We start from the raw sequence: 25,909 nt of genomic DNA, 5'->3' as shown, positions 1-25,909 counted from the left end.
CCTCATCCTCAAACACATCCTCATCCTCACACATCCTCATCATCACACATCCTCATCCTCACATATCCTCATCCTCACACATCCTCATCCTCAAACACATCTTCATCACACATCCTCATCCTCACACATCCTCATCATCACATATCCTCATCCTCAAACATCCTCTTCCTCAAACACATCCTCAGCCTAAAATATTTAGCAAAACACCACAGAGTGTGGCCATCAGGTCGAACGCAGCGATCAGGTGTATTGACCCTTAGGTGCTTAAATGTAAACTCACCAATCAGGCATGAACAATCAGGCAGCATGTGGAGTCCTGTAAGTCCTGTAATGTACATTTCAGTTTTGGGCACACTGACCTATTCACATGTACAGTTATAGTCAGCCTATATTCAAGTACAAAATGTCCCTTAAAGTGTTTCAGAGGGTTTTGTAAATGGATGCTGAGGCAATCCTGCACACGTTCACACACAAGGCCAATTTAACCTGACAAGAGTAGGAAGAAGAAAGCCCATTGGCCACAGAGCTGTTTGGAATGTCTTGGTGCAGCATGCTGGTGACATCACAGTGTGCTCCAATCAGACGGAACGGACTCTTCCATCACCACGCCAACTTAGATCCTTGCAAGACGACCCACACAAGTATGTTTTTAGACAGGCTACGCACCGTCTTCACTGCACAGGAGCAACCAGATGCAAAATAGACGATGTATGCTGACATCTTCCGACCGGTCCACAGCTTCATCAGCAGTGGTCCGGCCTGGCAGTTGAAGGTTCATAACCTCTGTTCCGATGTTGGATTGCCCCTCATTCAAGCCATGGAGGAGGCCTGCCACCAAACTGATCCTGGATCAGTGTGAGGTGGATTCACCATTCAAGAAGACGCTTCCTCGCTGTCTTCCTCGCTGTCGTGTGAGAAGGACGTAGCCTGTGTATTATATTACTGTATTGTAATTACTGTTATGTGTTGTATATCTGCACTGAAGGTACTGTGACTACTTGGCCTGGGAACTAGAACTACAACTATAACTATAGAACTACATTTGGATTACAAATACGGACTTCTGCTAGCGGGCCACCCAATGGCCGCCCACCATCATAGGGAGATTTTCCTTGCCACTGTTGCCTCTGGCTTGCTCATTAGGGATCTGGACCCATTCAATTGTAAAGCTGCTTTATGACGTGTTGTAAAAAGCACTATATAAATAAACTTGACTTGACTTGACTTGTATTTAGAATATGTTATGCTCTGCGATTCAGTTAAAAATGCCGCTTTTGGAAATGCATGGATGAATTTACGGATGTTACAGACTAAAAACTGGTGGGTGTTTGTACTGGTCTTGAGTGTGGTGCTTGTACTGGTCTTGAGTGTGGTGTTTGGTTATGTACTTTACTCAGACAGTATCTCTGACTAAAATCAAACCCAGTCTGTATCATTTGAAAAGCAGAAATGTTCAAAGTGTTTTAGATTGAGCACAGCAGTATGTAACTTCTGAATCAATCAGAATCAGATTGTGTGTTCCCAGTGTGCTCCATGTGCCAAAAATGGGTTTTTATAAGTTCTGTAGGTTTGAATGAAGCGTTTCATCTTGCAAAAGATGTGAGGTGCAGTGCCACTTTTGTGTGTGTCTGTGTGTATTTAAGTGTTTGGACCAAACCCTGTTATCAAAAACTGCTTATGAAATGTGAAAAGCTGTAAACATTGACTCTGTGTTAAGTGTGGCAGCCTACAGAGTGTGCCCTGCGTTCGGTGGGCCTCAGCCTCTGGGTCAATAGTGCTGCCCTGTCCTGTGAGAGAGACTACTTGGCCTTTCTGAAGAATCATTGCTGCTTTACCTTTGGATTTAACTGAATCATCAGGACATATCTAGACACATCTTTAACAAGTCAACATAATAGACCTCCTTTGTGCTAGGGAACTGCAGTTTGGGAACTATGTTTTCTTTAAAAAAAAAAGAAGTTTTTATTGAATGCTGGCAAGAAAAAAGGGCCTTGCACACAGTGTTTACTAGCTGTGAAAGCGAGAAAGAGTTAGTTGTTAATCAATCTCTCCCTGTGTTAGTGTAAGGCCAAGTCGACGCTGGGGGAATACAGAACTCCTCTCAGCTGTAGTGTGAGGGTGCGTGCGTGTGAGGGTGAGACAGAGGGAGCCTCTGGCATAGGCGTGCACGCTAGCTGTTTGTTTACATGTAATTGGGTTACAGATGAGTGAGTGAGTTACCATCTTTGCTTACAAACCAACAGACACACACACACACACACTTGGAGGAGTGAGAGACAGGAGGGAATGAATAGTAAGGAGATGAAGAGAGGGATAATCCAGCAGCACAGTGATGCTGGCGTCTCAGTAACGTCAGCCCCGATACTGACATGATCAAAGGGCTCTAGTCTGAGCCCAGCAGAACATCTCCGACATCTTCTTTTACTGCAATGTAACATCTGATAATCACAGTTCTTCCATGTCACATGTACGTGTATAATCTGATAGTATATCCGAGGCGTCATTACCGTTATGGTAGCAACGTGTTGTGCTAACCGCCTTCAGGAGAGTTCAAGGTGACTTTGTGTGCGGACTGTGGGTACACCCTTTCATCCTGGGGTTGCCCCTCCTGCTGTGCTGTATGTGGATCTGAGAGGCAAATAGGCAGAATTCCTCTCCTCCGTCCCTCCCTCTGCCCTGGACACTAGTAGTCAGCAGCCGTAATGTTTTCTAACATTCCTTTGGCCTGCATGTCATCTGTACTCTCCATATTCAATTTCCTGTTTGGCTTCTGTGCGACTCCCCTGGCTGAACCTTCCCGACTCAAACGGTTCCACATCGCAGAGCTGACGGCCAATCGATATTCTTGGATGTGGTGATTGACAGGCCGTGGCCAGTCCCCGAACCAATTAGAGAGGGGATGGTGGACCACTGGCCAACAGTCTGGAGCGGGAGAAGGTCAAACACTGGGCCCATTTGCATGTAACATTTTCGAAATGTCACTCCTCATTGAGGCTGTGAACAGGGTGCTTGTTGGCTGCTCCTGAAGCCAGTGTGGTGGAGAGAAGGACCGCCTCTGTTTCCTTCTGCAACATGCATGTTCCAGATGGGTCATTGTGCCTCCACGACGACATGGAGCGCACACGTGTGTCCTAAAATAATCCATCCGGCCCTCCACTTCTAGAACGCAGCCAAATATTCCCATTGCTCTGACTGCCAGGGGCCCCAAAATATGCAGTCAGTTTTGAAGTGGGCTAAAACCAACTATATGCTTACAGCTTGAATAAACACAGAAAGTATTATAAGAATAGGGTTTAGCTTAAATTTATGAATTCGCAGTCATGCTCATGAAAAGACAGTTGTTTAGTTCTCCTTTTCTGTCAACAGGCAGGCATCTAAGCCCACATTACTGACGCCATCTTGGCTGGGGCCGCTGGCATTTAAGTTATAAAGGAGCGTCCGCATGCTGACGAAGCATTGAAGTATGGAGTCAGTGAAGTGCTCCAGTGTCAGACCAGAGCCCCTTATGTGCAGAAAACAAGTTGCTCCCCCCCACACCCCCCCACTCCCTTCCGCTCCCCCGTGTGTCAAAAAACCAATGAGTGTCTGGCGGCTGCAGCTGGCCTGCTGCTCCGGGGGGTTTGATACATACGTCTCCCGATCAATAAAGCATTAAAGTTGGAGTGCGAGAGTGCAGTCTATTAGGAGAAGCCAGCCTTTCCCCACCCTGATGGATGAGGTATCTGCCCGGGTGGAGGCGGCTGAGCAGGCAGGAGGGCGGGCATACCCGCTCATGGAGGGCCATGGGCCAGAACTTCATGGCCCGACACTGTCACTCACTTACACAGTTGGGCCTGAGTCTGCACACAGGCACGGATGTGTGTGTGTGTGTATGTGTGTGTGTGTGTGTGTGTGTGTGTAGGGGTGTGTGAGAGACGCATCATTACACCCATCTTTTACACTCTCCTGACCTGCCAGCGTAACTTGTTGTGAGTTCTGTGTGCCAAACGGCCTTGTTAAGCAGAATGTCCGATTAATTCAAATTCGATTGATGCCAGTGCTGGTTTGTCCATTAAGTGGCGCTATGGGGGTGAGCAGAGCACAGCTGGTTCTATTCTGTCAGACCAGAGTTCTGCTGCTTAGGAGGAACGGATGTCAGGAGAGCTGAAATGCAGTTTGGTGAAACACGGCACTTTGGCACGGCTGGTGCTGAACTGAACCTATTTATGTGTTCTTCTGGCAAGCAATAAACCGATGGGGATTTGTGACATAAAACAGGGATGAAGTCGAAGAGCTAACTTCTACCTAACTATCTTCTAACTAACTAACTTCTACCTAACTAATTTCTAACCAACTCCTCCCGCATAGCTTTGTCTCACTTGCTGTTTTCAGAAACTCTTTAAAGAAAAATAAAAACAAGAGAACCTACACACAAACATATATTAAAGTGTTCTGCACAGTTCTACATGGTTACTAGACATCTTTTCTGCAATTATTGCCATAAGAGAGGGGTCCGGGGATCTGGGTTATGCCAGACACACAGATGTCCGTAACTGCATTCTGCTGAGAGCTCGGTGGGAGCTGTTACGCAGCGCAGCCACACCCTGACTTAAATATTATCTCAATGCAGCAGTAAGATGATCCAGGCACGATGCTACGGAGGAATGGGGGGGAGAATGAGCTCTTTGGCCAGCGCCTGGTCTCTTCCTGTGGGGGGTGGGGGGAGTGGCCAGAGATCGGTGAGGTCACCTGATCTGCAGATCCACTGGCTGCCAGCACCATGAACTGTGCTGCCGTGGCGACATGAGCAGGGGTCACAGGTGCTGCCTGGGGCAGCGTGCATGCCACAACTCCTTTACAAGCCACTGATGGAGTGTGTGTGTGTGTGTGTGTGTGTGTGTGTGAGAGAGAGAGAGAGAGAGAGAGAGAGAGAGAGAGAGAGAGAGAGAGAGAGAGAGAGAGAGAGAGAGAGAGAGAGAGAGAGAGAGAGAGAGAGAGAGAGAAAGAGTCTCATTCCAGGAGTGGGATTGGTCTTCCTGACCCTGGCTTTGCTACTGTCATATGGCCAGCAAGGGCAGACACATCAGAGGAGATGGGCTTAAAGCAGATACCGGAGGAGATGCAACTCACTCCACACGTCTGATCACATTACTGCAGAGAGAGAGAGAGAGAGAGGGGGGGGGGAGAAAGAAGGAGAGAGGGAGAAAGAAGGAGAGAGAGGGAGGGGTAGCTGAATCAGGAATGGCAAACTACTGTGAAGAGCTGGAGAGAATGGCAGGGGGCGGTAGATGAGATTATATGTATCTGTGTGTGTGTGTCTGTGAGAGAGAAAGAGTGCCACGGTTTCTGCAGCTTGTGTTCAGGTGAGGACCAGAGTGAGTGAGCGGTGGTGAGTCTGAGTCTGAGAGGTGGTGAGTCTGAGTCTGAACGGTGGTGAGTCTGAGTCTGAGCGGTGGTGAGTCTGAGTCTGAGAGGTGGTGAGTCTGAGTCTGAGCGGTGGTGAGTCTGAGTCCGAGTCTGAGCGGTGGTGAGTTGCAGGAGAGTACGACACCACTTGCTCTCTGAGCTACATCAGAATATGATGAAGATGGGTGAATGTCTCTGTATTTGCTGGGCGTGTAGTGAAAATCCATCAGCATAGGATGTGTTGTATTGTAAAAGGAACAGTGGACAAAGAACATTAAAGCCTCAGCCATGAGTCAAAGTGAACAAAGGGACTACAGTAGAGACGGGCATGTATGGACGCCAATGGAAATCAGGCCAGCAAGTCCACGCTGGGAGACAAAGGGTTATTTCTGCACAGGGCTGCATCAGGGGGACGAGACAGGGCGACCACAAATAGAACACGGCGCACTGTATGGGAGACCGGCTGATACTTACATCCATTCAGCCATGCAGTACACGGCCTACAAGGCTGTTCCTTGCAGGTGGCTGTTTGGTCCAGGCAAAGCAGATCTACTTTATTTCTAGCTGTCGCCTACCTCAGCAAATAGGGGAGACATGAGGGACTTGTGAAAGGATCCGTGGAGGCCGTCATTAAAAAAAAAGTTTGACGGTTCCTCTCATGACTAATTCATTTTGTTCCTGGTTCGTGCGGCTGGCAGCCGTATCTAGGGTGTATCTAGGGCGGCGAGCAGGGCAGGATGTCAGCCCCTGCGTTCTAGAGCAGGAGCCCCCGGCTGCTAGCGGGCCTGCGGTTGAGCGGACCGGGCGGAGTCTGAACGACGGCTGTTTGCGTCATGACCCGTGTATCTTAAATCTGTGAGACAGAAAGGCCGGAGCATTCGATAACCCAAACACAGTGACCCAAACCCAGCGCAGTAAAGCTTGTGAGGTTAAAGTTACCCCAAGTTCAGAACTCAGTTCATCAAATCAACACAGAATTATAACGTGAACATGACTATAAAATGAATGGCTCCCCAAAGCAGGCACACACACACACACACACACACACACACACACACACACACACGCAAACATCATCGCTCTTATTAGCTTGCCTAATTAGGACAGGGCCTATGGTGCCCAATTTCACATCACGTGTTTCATCCTCCTTCGAATATGACTGCCAAGCTGGCATTTCTTGCCTTTCCCTTTCCAGTGAGTCCACACAGACATGGGGTCCTGTCTCCGTAATCTCCAGACAATCCCAACACTTTAGCTTATCAAGCCAGACTACATGGACAAGTGCTTCGTAGTACCAATACCTGGAGCTCATCTGCATGGCCCAGTTCTGCTCTAGCAGAACCCAGGTGCTAACTGTCACGCCTGCCGTTGTTCCGTGTGGAAGCAAAATCTTAATTCTGTGCACCTCAGGGATACCAGGACATGCCCAGGTCCCCTGTGGGGCAGGGCGGGACACTGGGAGGGGGCACTGATCACCTGGAGTGTTAATATCTACAGTTCGTCACTCTGCCCGGCAACAGTGGTCGTGAAGCTGACGCCCACCCTCCCCCCGCCCATGGTGGCAGAGCAGAGCAGCCAGCTCAAAAAGTAGATTAGACCAGGATGTGGCCTCCCGTTACACAGACCCACAGTCAGCCTCCCCCACGCTAGCACCCAGGGTCTGGATCACTTCAGTCAGCCGGGCTTCAGAGCAACTGGCAGGCCATTTTAGGATGCTGGAACAGAGACCTTAGCACAACGTCAATAACACCACAGCAATATGAGAACGCTAGCTACAGTGGAACAATGTACACACGTGCCATGTTTTATGTTACTGAACTCTACTTTGGGAGCTAGTCCCAAAGTGCTAATGCTGGTGCACTGTATGCTAAGACCAAAATGCAAAAATTTGAACACTCATCGTAAAAAATTGCATATCATACATATCATCATATCGTACTGTGAGACTCACTGTTTGAATAATATACATACTGTATCACCTCTTATCTGGGTCATTGGGTTCTATAATGGCGTTTTAACACACTAGGTACTAACTGTAAAGATATGTTAACTATGTAGTTATTTAATAGTTGGCTGGGATGATGTTGTAATGTTGCTTTGGTCACAATAGCACCATGCTAGTTTAGCATAGCTTCAATTTTGCAGTGAAATTATCAGATGTGTTTATCCCCATTAAATCACGCACATCCTCGTTGTGTATAAGGCGTGGACTACAGCCCTAGCATTAGCACTGACACACCACAGAACAAAGCAATCTACTCATTCTCCTCTACAAAGACCCAAGAACATAGCTCAGGACTTGCATTGTCTGCAAATATATTAACATTACTTTAATGTTAAAAGTTGTTTGTCTGCTAATGAGTTCTGTTGTCTGGTCCCCTGGGTTTTACATTATCAATGTGTATCTGCTTTTCTTCCTTTGTCTAAGCCGTGGTTTTTTGTAACTGTTAAGTATAATGTCAAAAAAAAAAAAAAAAAAAACAAAGAGCAAAAGGCCCCCTAACATAAACAGCATAATATTAAAGACGCTTCACATAACTCCACATCACCTTGCACTCCTGGTATATTGGTCTTGATTTAAAACATGTGGTACTTCTTCTTCATACAGATAGGGGGCAGTAGTCTGACCTGGTGCTTTTATGGTTCTACTCTGTGGCATCCTGAGAGGCACAAGAAAAACCTCTCTACACACCTCCCATGTGTCATCATACAGCTTTGGAACCACAAGCTGTGAAATGTGTGTGTGTGTGTGTGTGTGTGTGTGTGTGTGTGTGTGTGTGTGTGTGTGTGTGTGTGTGTGTGTATCTGTGCGCATGGTGGCAGAGTGTGGCCATGCATTCATGAGTGAATCTGCATGCTTGTGTCTGGGCAATGATTAGTTACAAACTGTGTGTGTGTGCAGAGAAAAGAGAACCAAACTGCTGGAGAAACAGAAAAACAGGCAGATGAAAAGAAAGTAATCTCTCTCTCTTTCCTCCCACCTCTCTCTCTCTCTCTCTCTCTCTCTCTCTTTCCTTATTCTTATTAAGCCCAGTTTGCTCTGGTCTGAACATAAGCCATGATCTCTGCAGAGGCACCATCTCACATCCCTCTAATTACTCTGGGGTGTAGCGTTTCTTATTGGGGCCAGCCAACCACACAACCACACAACCACACACACACACACACACACACACACACACACACACACACACATGCACAGAAGTGAACCTGACATTACTGACTGATGGATGAAAATACCAAATAGAATAATGTCAGCTCCATATTAAACACAATATGTTGCTTTTAATGTCTTTTGTGAACAGAGCCCCACTTGTTTCCTCTGCTGTTATTGTATTTAGAGGGCGAACGCTAGTTGAGTTTCTGCTTTTATTGGTGTCTTTATGTCTAGAATGCTTTTAGGTTCTGGAACAATGACCTGCACCTCTTCCACATGGCAGGACTGTAGCCATGGAGACCATGTTAGGCATCAAGAAAGTAAACCATTGAACTATTAGGCTGTTCTTTTAACTATGTGCTCGCACACATGACAACACTGCAGAATTTCTTAAATGCTAGTTGAGGATTCTGGGAAGGCATAAAATGTGTGTGTGTGTGTGTGTGTGTCCCAGAAGTATCCCAAAACAGCTTGTCCTATTTTTTCTAGCAGCTCTCACATTCTCCCTCATTTGCATTCTCAGTACAATGCAGGTTTTTCTTTCCTTTAAAAAAGACGCCTGCAAAGTAAATGAAAGTAGGCCATTAGGTTGTGGTAAGCCTCCGCCTGTCTTTCCAGAAGCATCATCTCTCTCTCTCTCTCTCTCTCTCTCTCTCTCTCTCTCTCTCTCTCTCGTTGTAGAGGTTCAGCGGCATGCTCTGAGGTGCTATCAGGTTAATCTGTAGCACAGGCAGATGCTCGTCGTCATTAACCTGGCAGTACCTCCTAAGAGCTATAGAGCTATATTCCCCTCAACGGGGTAGGACAGAGAAGATAGAGGGAGAGAGAGAGTGATAGAGAGAGAGAGGGAGAGAGTGATGGAGGGAGAGAGTGAGTGATAGAGAGAGATGGAGAGAGAGAGTGACAGAGAGAGGGAGAGAGAGTGATAGAGAGAGTGAAGGAGAGAGAGAGGGAGAGAGAGAGTGATAGAGAGAGTGAAGGAGAGAGAGAGGGAGAGAGAGAAAGAGATGAGTTAATGGTCTTCCACTCCTGCAGTGCTGATCCTCTTGTTTGCCCTTCAGTTCTGGTGTCTGTGGTTCCTCCCCCTCAGATGCCACGCTTCTCTCTGACTGCTGAGCACCAACTCAAAATAAGCCTCTTCCCCGCCTGGACCGCCGACCTGTAAGCCTCTGCCTGCATTAGCACAGGCCAGAGAATGCGTATTTTGCAATACGGGGCCATGGACCACCAAGCACTGCTGTTAGACCTTTCCCTGTCATGGGGGGAGGAGACCCACGAAACTCAGCGTGTGGAATAAATGAACTCATTCATTCAGTACTGTGGAACTCTGTCCTACCACAAACCAAAAGCAAACAGGCATGAGGCTCAGCACAGTGATGGAACCAGTGTGACTGTTTTAGGGAGTGTCTCTGCCATGGCCGCCCCTTTAAGACAAGTCGGGCTTTGCCACACATGTTCTGAGCCGTGGTGCCCTCTTAAAGGCATACCGCATTATGCTACTCTTCCTGTTATCTGATCTCTCTCTCCAAATCTTCTTCATTCTATTTAGACTTTGTCCATGCACTGCCAATCGACTTTATACACATTTTGGCTTAGAAATATGAACATTCTGGAAAGTTACACTGAGGAACATTATTAAATACTTATATATTTAATATCTAAGTATATTTAACATATTTACATATTTGTATGTTTGATATTTGAGTATGCGTTAAACTACATATATCTTTAGTTACACCCTCAAGCATAGGTTTAATTTCTGTGTTCCTTGTATCTCTCAATCATCTAACACACTGAAATATAAAGTTATTAAATGTAATATAATAACTGCCATGTTAGAAGTAAATTATAATGTGGGCTGAAATCCGTAGCCTACATTATAAATGTACTTGAAAGCTCTTTAGGTTGCTGTACCTATTTCATGGTATATAAAAATTGACAGCAGCTTAAATCATATATAAATCAGTTTGATTTAGTCTTCACTCTATTCATTCAGCCTCCAGCATTTAACAATGGACAATCACACATATCGTAGTATTTGTGCTAAGAAGTGTTTGTGCTAAGAATAGCGTGTGTGCTAAGCATATATAATTAATCAGGAGTCCTACTTCTCATTCCTGATTCAACTAATTAAAGTTAGATGGTACTCGTGGCGATGGCAGTCATCACTTGATGCCTGATTGCCTGACTGTATTATTATGTCTTTTTTTTTTTTTTGCAGGAACAAATGATTGGGTCTCTGCTCCTTTAACCTCTTAACCACCAGGTGTGTTATTTAGTTCATCATCTTACAGCACATTATTCAGTAACACCTGGGAATTATGCGGTAACTACACTGAGAGGAGAGTGTATAAGGATGTAAGTGAGGTGTGTCTTGGCGTCCCAGTGGGTCCTGGGACTTTCAGGCATTACATACTTTGAAGACGTCAAATCAACATCTTGAAGGGCTGTCTCCGCCTGCACATTTACGCACCTGTGCACTTCTGTAGCGTTCATGCAACCGCACAACATAAACTGTTCGCTCTACTCATCAGCTACACACATCTTACACATAAACCTCCCCTTTAAGAGCTAACAGCTACTAACCTTAACCCTAACCATAACCCTACTCATCAGCTACACACATCTTACACATAAACCTCTTTAAGAGCTAACAGCTACTAACCTTAACCCTAACCATAACCCTACTCATCAGCTACACACATCTTACACATAAACCTCCCCTTTAAGAAGTAACAGCTCTACCGTTTACTGAACACTGGTGCACTGCTAGAGTCATCACAGACAAACTCCTCACTCACGTGCACCAGTTATTGAGACTCAGCTGTGGATGATACTTAAGCTTTTTCAAACAGGAGCCTCGGTGAACAGGATCAGCAACTTGACTTACCGCTCGTACTCCTGGTTGTCGTGGTCGCAGCGGGTGTCCTTGTGCTTCTCCCAGTCCTTGCCGTGGCGACACGTTGTCAGGGAGACGATGTCCTTGCCGTTGTGGATGTGGTGCAGTGCGTTGCGAGTGTCCGAGCCGATGCCCGTCAGGTAGCGCTTCCCTTTGAACATGAGCAGGTACTTGCGCCTCGGGGGCACGCCGTTGCGAAGCAGCCAGCCGCGCTCTCCGCCCTTCTGCGGGTGGTCTTTGGAGAACAGGGGGACGGAGACGTCGAAGCCCGGCCGGAAGTGCTCTGTGTTGGGGCTGGCTTTGGCCAGGATGGCCTGGCCCACGTTGAAACCCAGGTCCTCGGTGTAGTTGGGCCACGTGCCCGAGTAGAGGTTGAAGATGACGTGGTTGCGGCCGTCGCTCCACAGCGGGTAGCCGCGGATGCGCTCGTCCACGTTGGGCACGAACTGAGCGGAGAGCTGGTCGCGGTCCAGCGTGTCGATGCCTAGCACGAACAGGCAGGCCTCGCGCGGGTCCGCCGTGTAGTACCTGGACTCGGCCACGGAGGCCAGGATCTTGCGGTAGCTCTCAGACACGCGCTCGCCCTTTTCGGGCGGGTACATGTACACGCGGAACCCCTCGCGCCCACGGCAGCGTCCGAAGTCGAAGCAGGTCTCCATCCTGCACCGCCCATCCTTGTAGACGCCGGCCCAGGCCCGGTGCCGTTGCTGGGGTGACTCGCCGGCACCGCCGCCCCCCTGCAGCTCGCCGTCTTCCGCGTAGGCCGGCAGCAGGGCCCGGTCCAGCCAGTCGGGCCAGGGTCGCGGCACCTCGCCCCGCCGGCGAGCCAGGAGGCCCAGGAGACGCTCCTGCAGGCCGCCCCAGTAGAAGAGCAGCAGCCAGCAGCATGTGCACAGGCCCAGCAGTACGTACTTCTTGCGTGCCTGCATGGGGCTGCCTGGTGCACCTTCAGCTCTCCAGAGCCCAGCTGGGGGCTTCAGCAAGGGGCTGACGCAGGGAGGGGCAGGGGCCCAAACTCCAGCATTGCTCCCCTGTCCGCTTGTCCATCAGGAGGAGGAGAAGCTATGGCACTCGCTCCTCTCTCTCTCCGTCTCTCACTCTCTTTCTCTCTTCTTCTCTTTCTCTCTCTCTGTGCTCAGAGCTTCTCCAGCCTGCTGTAGCTGTAGCAGCGGTAGCGTGCGTTCCCCCGACTTGCCGACGACTCAGGATGATGAAGGGCGATTTCTCCCCTCTCTCTACAGTCGTGCTCTCCTCGCGGCTCCCGAGTCCTGCTGAACTCTCCTAGCAGAGGAATAAACAACACCACACTTCACTACTCAGCCTCCTGTTCACCTTCACTCAGGTTCGCTCTGCTGCCTGCATAGTATCCCTAACACAAACACTACGACGGGAACACACCACTGACAACCTTCAGCGCGGCACTCGTCATAAACGCTGTCACTTTGATCAGGGTTTTTGTTATTTTTTTTCAAAACATGGGCTGGAGAAGGGGGTATGCAATCAAACAACGCTGTATGATATTTATGCAATGAAAAGAACATAAACCAAAACCCTACGTGCTTTAGGCTGCATTTGTACGGTGATTACGTCACAGTCGCGCAGTGATTACAGTAGTCTTTTAAACAGTCTTTCAAAGGAAGAAAACGTTTGTCAGCGGGTCGTGTCCTTTACACATCGACACCTCGCTCCACTCCACTATGGGCCTGCATGCTGTCCAGCCCATCCAGACCTGATGGCACAGAAGGCTGGGAATGTGGCAGCCTGTGGCACTGCTCAATCTGCGGGGGGGGGGGGGGGGGGGGCTTCGAATGGTGGCCCCACACTGCTGCTGACACGTACACACACACACACACACACACACACTGGCCCAGTGTTCGGGGTGAACAGGCTGAGCACGCGGTGTGCGGCGATGGCATTGAGCCCCTCTGAACTACAGCCCAACAGGGTTACGGACATGGCCAACATGGAGGAACCGAACTGAAGAGGCAGCAGGCAAGGAGAACAGAGGCTCTTCAGGACCGAGGTGGCCGTTCATCTTGGGAGAGACTGGCCTTTTTGTGTTTTGTATGAAAACACCCTGCAGTTTTTGAGGTCGAGTTCTTTGCCAAGAACCCCACTCCCCTCATCTTCGTAACCTCCTCAATGTGTGTGTGTGTGTGTGTGTGTGTGTGTGTAGCACCTCACAGAGAAGGTCAGTGTTCCTTCTGCCAGACAGCACACAAAAGCAGCTTTCAGGTCTCACCTGGCTTCCTTTACTTTTTCATTTTACCTTCTGTCTCTCTCTCTCTCTCTCTCTCTCCTTTTCTCCCTTACCTATTCACCGACTCTCCTTCTCCCTGACACTCCCATTCGCTCCCCTGCTGATCTCCACTAATACCTTGAAAAGTGACTAAGATGTCAGAAAAGTACAATACAGTGTCAAAGCAATGTATGCATGCGCGTACATCAATTAGAGTTATTAACACAATTAACACTTTGTTTTAAACTATTTTCATTGACATATAACACGTTTATGGAATTGCTATACCCGTATATACCATCCCACCTGTTTTTAAGGGTTCACACACGAAGTGTGGGAAACCTATTGCAATTTTAAATCGTTTTGGTTATTACCTGTCAGGTGTGCACTGTTAGCCACACACACGCTGCTGTACTAGAGCACCTCACTGCTCAGCTGGGGGCCACAACACTGCTGCTGGGGCCCTGTGCTGAGTTCAAGCACCCCGCTAAACCCAGCAGTGAGACTGACATGTGGACAGTCTCCAGCTGCACCTCTCCTGGCCTGACGTGGCCGTACCAACGCAACACCCGGTACAATGGCACAGCTGTGACACTGCCGTGATGAGAATGGTCTGCCATACAAATAACATCTACTTGCCTTGTGGTGAAAGACTGACCAATTAGAGGGTGACTTGTGAACTGGGTATAACAGATGAGCTACATTCTTCATGTTCTCACCTATAAAATGCAAATATGTGACAATGGTACCCAGATGAAGTGAGTGATACAATGTAGGTGGATGGTGAATTTAAGTGTCAGGAACAGCACCTAATCACCGTGCAGATGCGGTTCACCTGCCGCTCATGGCCCCTCCCCATCGCAACTATTTAAGCTTCCCCCTCACTCTTTCGGGTTGCAAAGTATTGTTGGCATGTCACATACTAAGCGTTTTCTCTGTGTTTCTGCTTTCCCGTGTACTGACCTCTGCCCTCGTCCTAGACCTTGTTCCCTGCCTAGTCCCTCTGTACCTCCTGGCTTCTGTCTCACCGGCGTGACCCTGGACTGTCCTGACTACGATTACACTACTCCTGCACAACACACCCTGAACGGAGTAACTCACTGTTTGATAGACCTGTGTTCATTGTTTCAATAAAAGCGGCTATTATCCGCATTGGATCCTTGTCTGCCTGATTAGTACGTTACATAATACTTCGCCATATACAATGGATCCAGCGGACGTACCTGCACTCCTGGCTCAGCAAGGAACCACCATAACCGGACTCCAGGGAGAGGTTCGACAGCTCGCCGTGGCTATGAACATCCAGGCTGCACAGTTACGGACGGCTCAGCAACAGGTGACACAACACCAGGCCATACAGTCAGTTCAACAACAGGCTGCTGTAGCCGCCGCTCCGCCCGTCTTTCCTCCCTGTATCCCCGTAGCAGTACCAGAGCGGTATGACGGCTCTCTGGAATGTTGTCAGAACTTTTTAATGCAATGCTCCTTGTACTTCGAGCATCACCCTGCCCAATGCCCGACTGAGAAGCAGAGAATACACTTCATGTTGACACATCTCACTGGAGAGGCCGGTGCCTGGGGAACTGCCCTGTGGAACAGCAAAAACACATCTCTCGAGTCTGAGGAGCAGTTCTCAGCGTTATTCAAGTCAGTAGCGGGTGGAGCAAACCAAGCCCTCAAGACAGTGTTCCGTAAAGGATTAAGACAGGATTTGCAAGTGGAGCTCGCCTGTCGCAGTGAGGGGCAGTCGCTGTCAGAGTACATTCAAACAGCGGTGAACGTTGACAAGCTGTTACTCGCCCGGCGTCCAACGTCTTGTAGCAATCCACCCTCCTTTGCGTTGTATCGACAAGCCCTGCCATTGCCTGACACACCTAGAGAGGGTGCGGAGCCTGTGCAACTAGGCAGAACCCCACTGTCCTCACACGAAAGGTCTCGGCGTCTTCAGGAGAACCTCTGCCTGTACTGCGGTGAGAGCCGGCCACTTCCGTGTTCATTGCCCAGTTCGCCCGGCTCGCGCTGGGGAGGAGAGTCCCACGAGCAGACGCGTAAGCAACCCCGTTTTCTGCTTGGATCGTAACAACCAACTGAATGTGCCTGTACAAGTTGTCTGGGGGGGCGTGTCCACTCACCTGTCAGCACTCTTAGACTCTGGGGCCGCGGGTAATATCCTGGATGTTGACATGGCCCGCCGATTACACATTCCCACTACGTCAGTCAGTCCTCCCTTACGAGTTAACGCTCTGAATGGCCAACCTATAGGTGAGGGACTGATCACTCAGTGTACGGTACCAGTCACGCTCCAAATAGAACTGTTTCATACCAAGACTGTTCAGTTCCTGCTCCTGCCGTCGCCTCGTGATCCTGTTGTTCTTGATTTTCCCTGGCTGTCTCTACATAACCCAGTTATCTCCTGGAAAGCTAGAGAGATTACGAAATGGGATTCTCACTGCTTCAAGCATTGTATGCACTTACCTCTCCGGTCCTCGTCCATAGAAAGCCCAGATTCCCCTCTCGAAACTACTGTTCCTGTTCAGTACCAGAGTTACGCAGATGCTTTCTTTACAGAAGACGCCAGTCACCTACCACCACACAGACCAGGGGACTGTGCCATTGATCTGCTGCCCGGCTCCCCGCTCCCACGCAAAACAAAGCCTTACCCCTTGTCCCGTCCTGGAAACTCAGCAATGGAACAGTATATAGACAAGGCCCTTCAGAAGGGGTTTATCCATCCCTCCACATCACCCATAGCCGCGGGGTTCTTCTTTGTAGAGAAGAAAGATGGAGGGCTGCGTCCCTGTATAGACTATCGCTCTTTAAACACTGTCACCTCCAAGTTTGTTTATCCCCTTCCTTTCATCTCTGCGTCACAAGAGCACCTCAGAGAATCGCGTATATTCACCAAGCTGGAATTGCGGAGTACATATAACCTGATTCGTATCAGTGAGGGAGATGAATGGAAAACTGCATTTGTAACTGCCCGAGGCCACTACGAGTACCTCGTAATGCCGTATGGGCTAGCCAACAGCCCGTCTGTCTTCCAGGCATTCATGGATGACATATTCCGTGACTTAATAGGTAAGTTTGTCATAGTTTATATAGATGACATCCTGATATATTCCGCCTCCGTCGCAGACCATGTCCATCACGTCACCACAGTACTGGCCCGCCTACGGCAACACCGCCTCTATGCCAAAGCAGAGAAATGCGAATTTCATCAGACTTCCGTGACCTTTCTCGGTTGCACTTTATCCCCTGGGCAGATCTCTATGAACCTGGACAAGGTGTCGGCTGTCACGCAATGGCCTTTGCCCAGAACAAGAAAGGAACTGCAGCGTTTCATAGGATTTGCCAACTTTTATCGCCGCTTCATCAGGGGTTTTGGTTCGCTGGCCACTCCGCTCACCAACCTCCTTCGGGGTGGGCAGCATCTGCGGCTGGACTGGACACCTGAGGCTGATTGGGCGTTTTCGTTGCTTAAAGGGGCGTTCACCTCGGTGCCTATTCTACATCTCCCTGATCCCCAAGTCCCTTTTGTGGTGGAAGTCGATGCCTCAGAGGTGGGTGTGGGAGCGATTCTCTCCCAACGTCAAGGAAAACCCCCTAAATTGGTCCCTTGTGCCTTTTACTCGAAAAAGTTGCAACTGGCAGAGCAAAACTATGACGTTGGTAACCGGGAACTTCTAGCGATAAAACTCGCTTTAGAGCAGTGGAGACACTGGTTAGAGGGGGCCTTTACACAGACCATAAAAACTTGGAATATCTAAAAGAGGCCAAACGGCTGAATCCCCGACAAGCCAGATGGGTGTTGTTCTTCTCCCGGTTTCGATTCTCCATTTCTTACCAGCCTGGTTCAAAGAACACTAAAGCAGATGCCCTCTCACGCATTCATGAAAAGGATCCCGCTGACAAAACACCGGAGTACGTACTGCCTTGCACCTGTTTCCTGGCTGCTGTTCGTTGGAACCTGCAAGGTGAATTGGAAGATGCTCTACGAAGTGATCCTAGTCCTGACAACTGCCCAGAAGGAAAGCAGTATGTTCCTGTGTCACTAAGAGGGCGCTTCCTACAACTCGCACACGATACCCCAGGTACCGGTCACCCCGGAATCACACGCACTACACATCTCCTGTCACGACTGTATTGGTGGGCATCTCTAAAAGACGATGTACGGGACTATATATTAGCATGTAGCGTATGCGCCAAGAGTCGTACCCCCCGAACACTCCCTGTAGGACCGCTCTCGATTCCACGCAGTCCCTGGTCACACATAGCGAAGAACTTTATTACTGACCTGCCCAAGTCCGAGGGGAATACAGTTATTTTAGTGGTCGTTGATAGATTCTCGAAAATGTGTTGCTTGATTCCCTTTCCAGGGCTGCCCACTGCCATGGAAACCACCCAAGCCGTTTTTACTTTCGTTTTTCGCGTCTTCGGATTACCAGAAGATATTGTCTCCAATCGCGGAGTCCAATTCACCTCACAGCTATGGAAACAGTTATGTAAACTTCTCGGGGTCGCAGTCAGCCTTACCTCTGGATATCACCCTCAATCTAATGGAGAGGTGGACCGGGTGAATCAGGAAATAGGGAGATTTCTAAAGCAATACTGTGTCTCCCAAACCGGCTGGAGCAAGTACTTACCCTGGGCTGAATATGCCCGTAATTCACTCATGCACTCTTCCACCAAGATGACCCCTTCCAATGTGTATATGGCTATCAACCTGCCTTCTTTCCTTGGGATAATACGCCATCAGACGTCCTGGCGTTACATGACTGGTTCAGGAACAGCACGCGAACGTGGGAGCGGGCCCATGTATACCTACGCAGTGCCCTACACACTAGGAGGCACCACGCTGACTGTCGCCGCCTGCCCACTCTGGTCTACCACCCAGGTCAGAGAGTGTGGTTGTCCACCTGTAACCTGAACCTGCGACAGAACAGCAAAAAGCTTAGCCCTAAATACATCGGGCCCTTCAAGGTGCTGCGTCGGATAAACGGCATCTCATATGAATTGCAACTGCCCCCTCAGTATTGCATTCATCCTGTCTTTCATATCTCTCTGCTAAAGCCTGTGTTTTATAGTTCCATGTCTGCTGCCACACCGATCACCAAGCCACCTGAGCCACTGGAACTCAACGGTCGCCCTGCCTACCTCATTCAAGACATCTTGGAGTCCCGTCGGCGTCGGGGTGGGCTTCAGTATCTCATAGAGTGGGAGGGCTATGGTCCTGAGGAACGGGCGTGAGTCCCCGTGCGGGATGTGCTAGACCCTACTCTCATCACCGAGTTCCACACTTCTCATCCCAACTTCCCTGCTCCCAGGCGTCGTGGTCGCCCCCCATCTGGCCGGTCTGTTGCGGCTGGAGCCGCTCGTCAGAGGGGGGGTACTGTCAGGAACAGCACCTAATCACCGTGCAGATGCGGTTCACCTGCCGCTCATGGCCCCTCCCCTTCGCAACTATTTAAGCTTCCCCCTCACTCTTTCGGGTTGTGAAGTATTGTTGCCATACCACATACCTAGCGGTTTCTCTGTTTCTGCTTTCCCGTGTACCGACCTTTGCTCTCGTCCTAGACCTCGTTCCCTGCCTAGTCCCTCTGTACCTCCTGGCTTCTGTCTCACCGGCGTGACCCTGAACTGTCCTGATTACGATTACTCTACTACTGCACAACACACCCTGAACGGAGTAACTCGCCTGTTTGATAGACCTGTGTTCATTGTTTTAATAAAAGCGGCTATTATCCGCACTTGGATCCTTGTCTGCCTGATTAGTACGTTACATTAAGTCTTAAGTTTAGGTTTCAGTACTTAATCTTCCCATATTTCTCTCTAACTGTGATGGATCTAACATGCTCTTAATTGAACAATCTTAATCTAACACTTAATTTAACACAATCTTAATCTTACACTGCAGTGCTACATATTACTAAACAGGTCAGCTTTAGAGAAAACTTTGTTCTTTGATGAAGGACACATAAGCAAGCAATGTTTACTTATACAGCACTACGAACGTGTGTGTGATGTTCTAGTTGGAAACCTTTCCAGTAATCCTGTCCTCTGGCGTGCTGAGGCCCACCCTCACACCTCTTCTCTCATTAGCTTCATCTCCCCAGGCTCCCAACCTGGGTCGCTCTGGACAGGGAGGCAAGCTGTAGATCTTGGTGCTCACACGTCAGCGAGTGATCTGCTCTGCACTGTGCTGAAATCCAGCTGTGTGGCTGCATCTTAGGCAGACACAGCAGTGACATCACTGCTCAAGTGCTAAATAACCAGGATTTTTAGAAAAAAAAAATCTAAACACATACATGTGTATCTCTCTCTCTCTCTCTCTCTCTCTGTGAGTGTATGTGTGTGTTTCAGGCTGATTGCTGGGTAGAACGCTGTCATTATATATATCTCTGTCATAAATCAATCCAAGCTAAAAACAAGTTTTTGAAGAAAAACACAGATTTCAGATACAGCACCAAAAGTTCCACTGACTCCTTGCCGTTCTAAAGTGCATCATCTGTTTTTTGTTAATCATTTCCATCATTTCCACATGTCAATCACCCTGGTCCCCTGAAGCACAGGCGACATGTACAAATGCTGCTGCATATATAAATATGAACATGAACATAAACATAAAAGTAAATACACTCAAATTAACTCTGAAACTCAACACCTGAACATCATAGTCTTTACATTTCAAACACAACATATTAGCATACAGAGCCTAAACTGTGTGGCCCTCACTCAGATTAATACACAGCATGTACATACTAGGTGCTGTGTTATTCATCTCTGTGCAAGTACATACTAGATCCTGTGTTATTCATCTCTGTGCAGGTACATACTAGATCCTGTGTTATTCATCTCTGTGCAGGAACATACTAGATCCTGTGCTATTCATCTCTGTGCAGGTACATACTAGATCCTGTGTTATTCATCTCTGTGCAGGTACATACTAAGCATAAGGTGAGTGAGATGCCTCCTGCATGATTATGTTCCTCTCGTTGCTGTGTGGTGGGCACAGAAATTTGTCAAGATTCAGATGCCCAGGATTCCTTTACATGCTGCTCATTTATAATTCACGGCTTCCTTTAGTTAAGATATTGATTTCCTTTCGTTTCTTCCATTCGCCTTTTCCCTGCTGCACAGGTGAAGTTAATCTCAATTTTCCCAGGGAATTGATTGCAGTTAAAACATCTGTCCCGACAGCGAAGCAGACTCCTGCAGTCCGCTGCAGTGCATGCTGGGAGTGGAAGGAAGACGGCCTGGCTGGTAAATATAGGACAATGCAAAAGCAGGATGTGTCTGGACCTGGGAAGCCCCAGAGCAGGAGAGAGAGAGACGGACCGGCTGGAGGGAGGAAGGACAGCGAGGGCTGAGGGCTGAGCAAGCCAGGAGTCATTCTCCAACACACACACACACACACACACGCGCACACACACATACACACATGCACACACACACCCACACACACCCACACCCTCACATACACCCTCACGCTCACACACCCACCCACCCACACACACACACACACGCTCACACACATATATACCTACTCACACACACACACACACACACACACACACGCTCTCAGCATTTAGTCCAGCCTCTATCACTGCTGGTCTGGTATCTTTTTTCTGACCATCTTTGACTATCTCTCTCTATCTCTCTCTTTCACTTCCTTTCACTTCTCCTTAGCAGCTTCTCTTCATGACTCCTGCTTCATCTTCTCTGGTAGACGCTGACAAGAGTCAGAATCAGGGTTTTGTGTGGAACCAAGAACCATAGAACCAAGCAGATGTATCTATAAGAAGACGACACTCCAGACACCTTGACTTATGGCACAATATATCAATAAATCAATTGGTTGGCTGTTATTACAATACTGACCTGTGCAGTACTACTATCACAAATGGTTACAATATCCAAGTTCGTTCTGTAAGAAATCCTACATTTTTGTTGTTTTCTAAGAGCATTCTCATTCTCAGACATTCAGGACTTTTGTCAAAATCATACAGGTCCATATTACAGTATTTAAATCAAACGCTCACCAGTGCCTTTATGTATACTGAAAATGCCATGACAATCCTAATATGCAGCGATATAATCGTGATAATGATTTGTTTGTGTTATGCAACCTTTCGGACTAACAGTATAATGCATTCATGACACTTTTATAATTCATTCATTTGCTCTTTAACTGCTGCGTTGTTTCCAGAGAACTGAACGATCCTTCCTCAGACTGAAAGATCTTTGTGATTTTCATGGGAACAAGCAGAGATGATTTATAGTGGACTGGATCTTAGAGGGGGGATAGGACAAGCAGGTGGCGATGGCCACCATCGAGCAGTTGTTAGCAGGGCATGCTATCTCTCTGCGCCGTGGCAGACTACCCACTAGCAGTCCAGACGGCTGTAGCCCGGCTTGTTTTCTCACATGGAGGACCAGTGACAGCTGGACAAGAAGCTGAGCCCCTCCCCATCTCCTTCTTACGCAAGACCGTGAGGACTAACCTTAGCTTGGGTTTGTGTCAGAGAAATCCTGCTAGGGTTCATTATAGTGGATGACACAACTGGTGTGACTTCCTCTAGGTCAGGCTGCTTTATGAGCTGTCTCGACGGGCATTCTGTCAGATCAGCTTTGGGGTGACAGCGAAGAGCACACCTTTGTGTCTACCTGAATTAACGGTAATTGACTAAAGCCTCGCTGCTGGACGGTATGACCTTCCAAACACAAACACAACATCCACACGACTCCAAGTGCCAGATCCATATCAGGAACGAGGAGCTCACTGCCGTTCTTCCCCACGCCACGACCCGCTCTCTCCTCGGGTCGGCCTACTGGCCACATCACTGTCGCTCTTGTTTTAGTAGCCTAAAGCCACTGGCATTTAACCCAGTAATTTTCAGAGTATGTGACCAAATTCCTCCCTGGCCCACAGACCTGGAAAATAGGAAGTTCAGTTCAGTTCCCTTTATTATCCCCAAAGAGGAAATCTGACTCGGACATATGGAAGGCAATCTTTAAACTTTTTTAAATTTCTTTCAACATTTTATTACTTTTAACTTTTTGAATCCAGAAGGCAAACATGAAGGTTAAAACTCCTTTGTGAAGACAGCTGATGAGCCGCTACCTAACAAAAGGTAAATCAGCCTGCAAGAAAGGCCTCTACATGTGGAGTGGTGACAGGTGATGTCTGTGAACTGTAGTCTAAAAACACAAAAGGGAAAATCTTACAGAGCTGAGAGCATAACAAAAGGGAGCCGGTAAACCTCCACTCCTACTCAGAGCAACATAACATCCTTCATTATAATACTGGGGAAGTGTTTGGAAAAGCATCAGAGTGTGGCAAGGACCCTCGTGGTCTGATACACAGGCTGTGCCCTCAGGAGCTGCCCCACAGTGTTGGTCTGTCCCAACTACAGCTGCAGAATAGCCTCACTGTCTCTGAAGAGCTGGTCTGCTTCTTCTTGCCGGGTTTAGAATCACACTACAATTTCAGCCACTGGTTTCGAGCTGCTCTGGGACGCAACATCTGAGTTTTGCAGAAGGAGGCAGATTTCGGAGGAAAACAACTGGGGCGGTGAGGTGATTGAGGCAAATTTGGCTAAAATTAAATGTGGGACTCTGTCATTATGGGCCAGAGCACAAGCTTTGACGTCGCCAGCGGCAGGCCTGTCCCCGCTGGGCTGGACTCTCGCCGCTAACGCGAGGGGCCTGTGGTTCACCTCACCACTGGACCGCATGGCCTAGCATCTAAATGTGCTTTGGAGCAAATACAACCTCCACCTCACTCCAAATGTCAGTCTTGTATCAGGCTGCCGCATTCTTCTCTGAGAAACAGGACATTCCCCCAGAGTTGTTTGGGCTCAACTGTACTGTGTCCACAAATAATTTCACGAGTGGAAAACAGTAGAGAAAGAGAATGAAATTGCTAATGTGGTGTCTTGAAGAGCCTGAAAGGGTGAGATTCAGTTAATAAGATGTTTACCTTTGGCTGAAAGCCCCCCACTACCACTTACATCTTAATTTCCAAACCACAATAATTACTAGTCGGCTTGATTAATTATGCCTCAACAATATGCAGCTCGCGCACATGCCACAAGGGCTAATTAATGAACAGGATGGGCTGAGACAATTAGTGCCCTTCTCTCTACTGCAGCCTAAGCAGTCACGTCTGTATAAATACTTTAAGCGCATGCTTCTTTGCTCTGCTGCCTAACACGCTGTGAGTGCACAGAACCTCCACTGTGCCGTAAAAGCAGGACTATTCACCACCACCACCACCGCTGCCTCCACCCCTCCTCCACCCATCCTCCACCCCTCCTCCCTTTCACCTTCCTGCGCCCCAAATGAAGTCATATACATTAGGTTCTGTGACGCTATGGAATGAGTTATTAGCCCCTGTCAAGAGGGGCAGAGATTCCAGCCATTTTTCCAGCCCCTCCCCATCATACCCTCACACACCCCCTTTTCCCCTTCACAGTGGAGGTGGATTGTACTACCTGTTCTCCAGGACCACAGAAACCTATGCTAAGGTCAGCTGGAAAGGGCAAAGACCCTAGAGCCTGGCATTCACCCCACATTTACCGAGGACAACTGTTTATGATTTAGAAGCTGAAAACCAATTCAGTGTTTTAAAATAAGTGTTATGCGACCCATTTGGTGGAGGATATTTGAAATCCTGGCAGAGTCTTGAGCACAGTTCAGTGATGTCTCATCTTAGTATCTCATTATATATGTACTATGGTGCAAATTAGAAGATGAGATGGTCCTTACACACGGGTTGTAATTGAGATGCCAAGCATCAACAGCGCGTGGACACCATTTTCAAATACCTATTACTCCACCTGATGTACAGCTGTCTACCATACCGATACCCTATCGATCCAATCAGATTGTTAACAGTGACAACAACATATTTTAAGCATTATCCATTAGATGACATTAGAGACGATTTCGTTTGAAAGCACCAGCATCATTGCTGCATCAAATACTGTCACTTCTGTGTTGAGCGTCTCTCTAACTCCGCGCTGTAACGAGTAAAAGATGAGTGAGCTGCGCTGCGTTACCTGTTACCGGTGCGCTGCTCCGCCGGAACGACCGCAGGGCTCGCGCATCCTCGCCGATCTTTCATCTAACGAACCTCTGCGCGTCCGTCCACCGTATGTCAGCCCTGTGCGTTTTCTTCGGGAAATGTCATGCGATACAGTAACATTCATCACACTGTATCTACTGCTAAATCGCCCTCGAGTCTACAAGAGTCCACGCGTATGTGGCCACAGCAGAGGACTTGTACTTTGCGCTGCTGGTGTGGTGGTGTTACCAGCTCCACAACATGACTGAGTTACACCACTGACGCGCGCACACACGCACCGGGGGCATCCATAAAAATAATCTCCCTCCGCCCCTGTCTGCTCCCCCGTCCCTGCCTCATATACACATTTGGGCAAAAACGCAACTATTCGTACGCAGCGCCAGGTACAGTCCCACAGAGATGGGGCTGAACATCGTAGTGAATGTTCTGTTTCCAGTTAATGGCTAACATGAAGTGCTTCTTTGTAAGCATCCATGTGTGCAGACCCACAGCACGTATCGGTACCGAGTCTCATACGACGCGTCTGTTTACTTCACGGAAGGTGGATGAGGCGCTGGTGGAGTATTCACAGTACAGCTAGAAAACAGTACCAACTAATAACGTCTCGTCTCGCATTCTTATGAAATATGAACAGGGAACAATAGTCGTGCTGCCCTTGGTGACTATAACTCGGTTAAAACATTAAGATCATCATTATTAGTGACCTACATAGGGCTTTTTGCGGTCTAAAACGTTGTGGTGTATCGGAAACGCGTCTATTGATGTAATGAAAAAGCACCGATCATTGTTTACGACAAGAGAACAGGCGAGCACAAGGTATGAGATACATCACCCAGCGCCCCATCAGACACGGACACACTCCCCGAAGAGCGCTCTCTTCTACTGGGACTTACACGTTATAGTCCCCACATCACGCAAGCACGTATTCCGCTTGACTCTATATTTAAACAATATTTGGAATTAGCGATCAGCTGTAGTAATTCTGCTCGCAAAACATATGTATTATATTATCCGCTTTCCATGATCCACAATATTTCATACGACCCGCCCCCCGGCGTTTGTGATTGGTTCAGGGCCCTCGAGGTGTCTTCGCAAATGCTGTATTTAAAGTAGTCACACACACACACACACACACACACACAC

At 48.4% G+C, this 25,909-nt stretch overlaps 1 protein-coding gene across 2 annotated transcripts in view; it reads right to left on the bottom strand.

Annotated features, from left to right (window-relative positions):
• The window catches only part of ext1c (exostoses (multiple) 1c), a 44,191-nt gene extending 18,385 nt beyond the window's left edge, over positions 1–25,806 (bottom strand). The window contains exons 1-2 of one of the 2 annotated variants that reach the window (XM_077009092.1): positions 24,741–25,806; positions 11,433–12,722 (exon numbers count right to left, since the gene is read on the bottom strand). In XM_077009092.1, the coding sequence (XP_076865207.1) occupies positions 11,433–12,370 (938 nt within the window). In that variant the 5' untranslated portion in view covers positions 12,371–12,722; positions 24,741–25,806. Of the gene's footprint in view, positions 1–11,432; positions 12,723–14,903; positions 15,784–24,740 lie in introns of those variants that run through there. The other variant, XM_077009091.1, reaches the window with a different exon arrangement.
• Between the last annotated feature and the right edge of the window lie 103 nt (positions 25,807–25,909).

Source organism: Brachyhypopomus gauderio, chromosome 6 (genome assembly GCF_052324685.1).
Source record: "Brachyhypopomus gauderio isolate BG-103 chromosome 6, BGAUD_0.2, whole genome shotgun sequence".
NCBI classification, from domain to species: Eukaryota; Metazoa; Chordata; class Actinopteri; order Gymnotiformes; family Hypopomidae; genus Brachyhypopomus; species Brachyhypopomus gauderio.
This window is presented reverse-complemented; position numbering and strand designations above follow the sequence as displayed.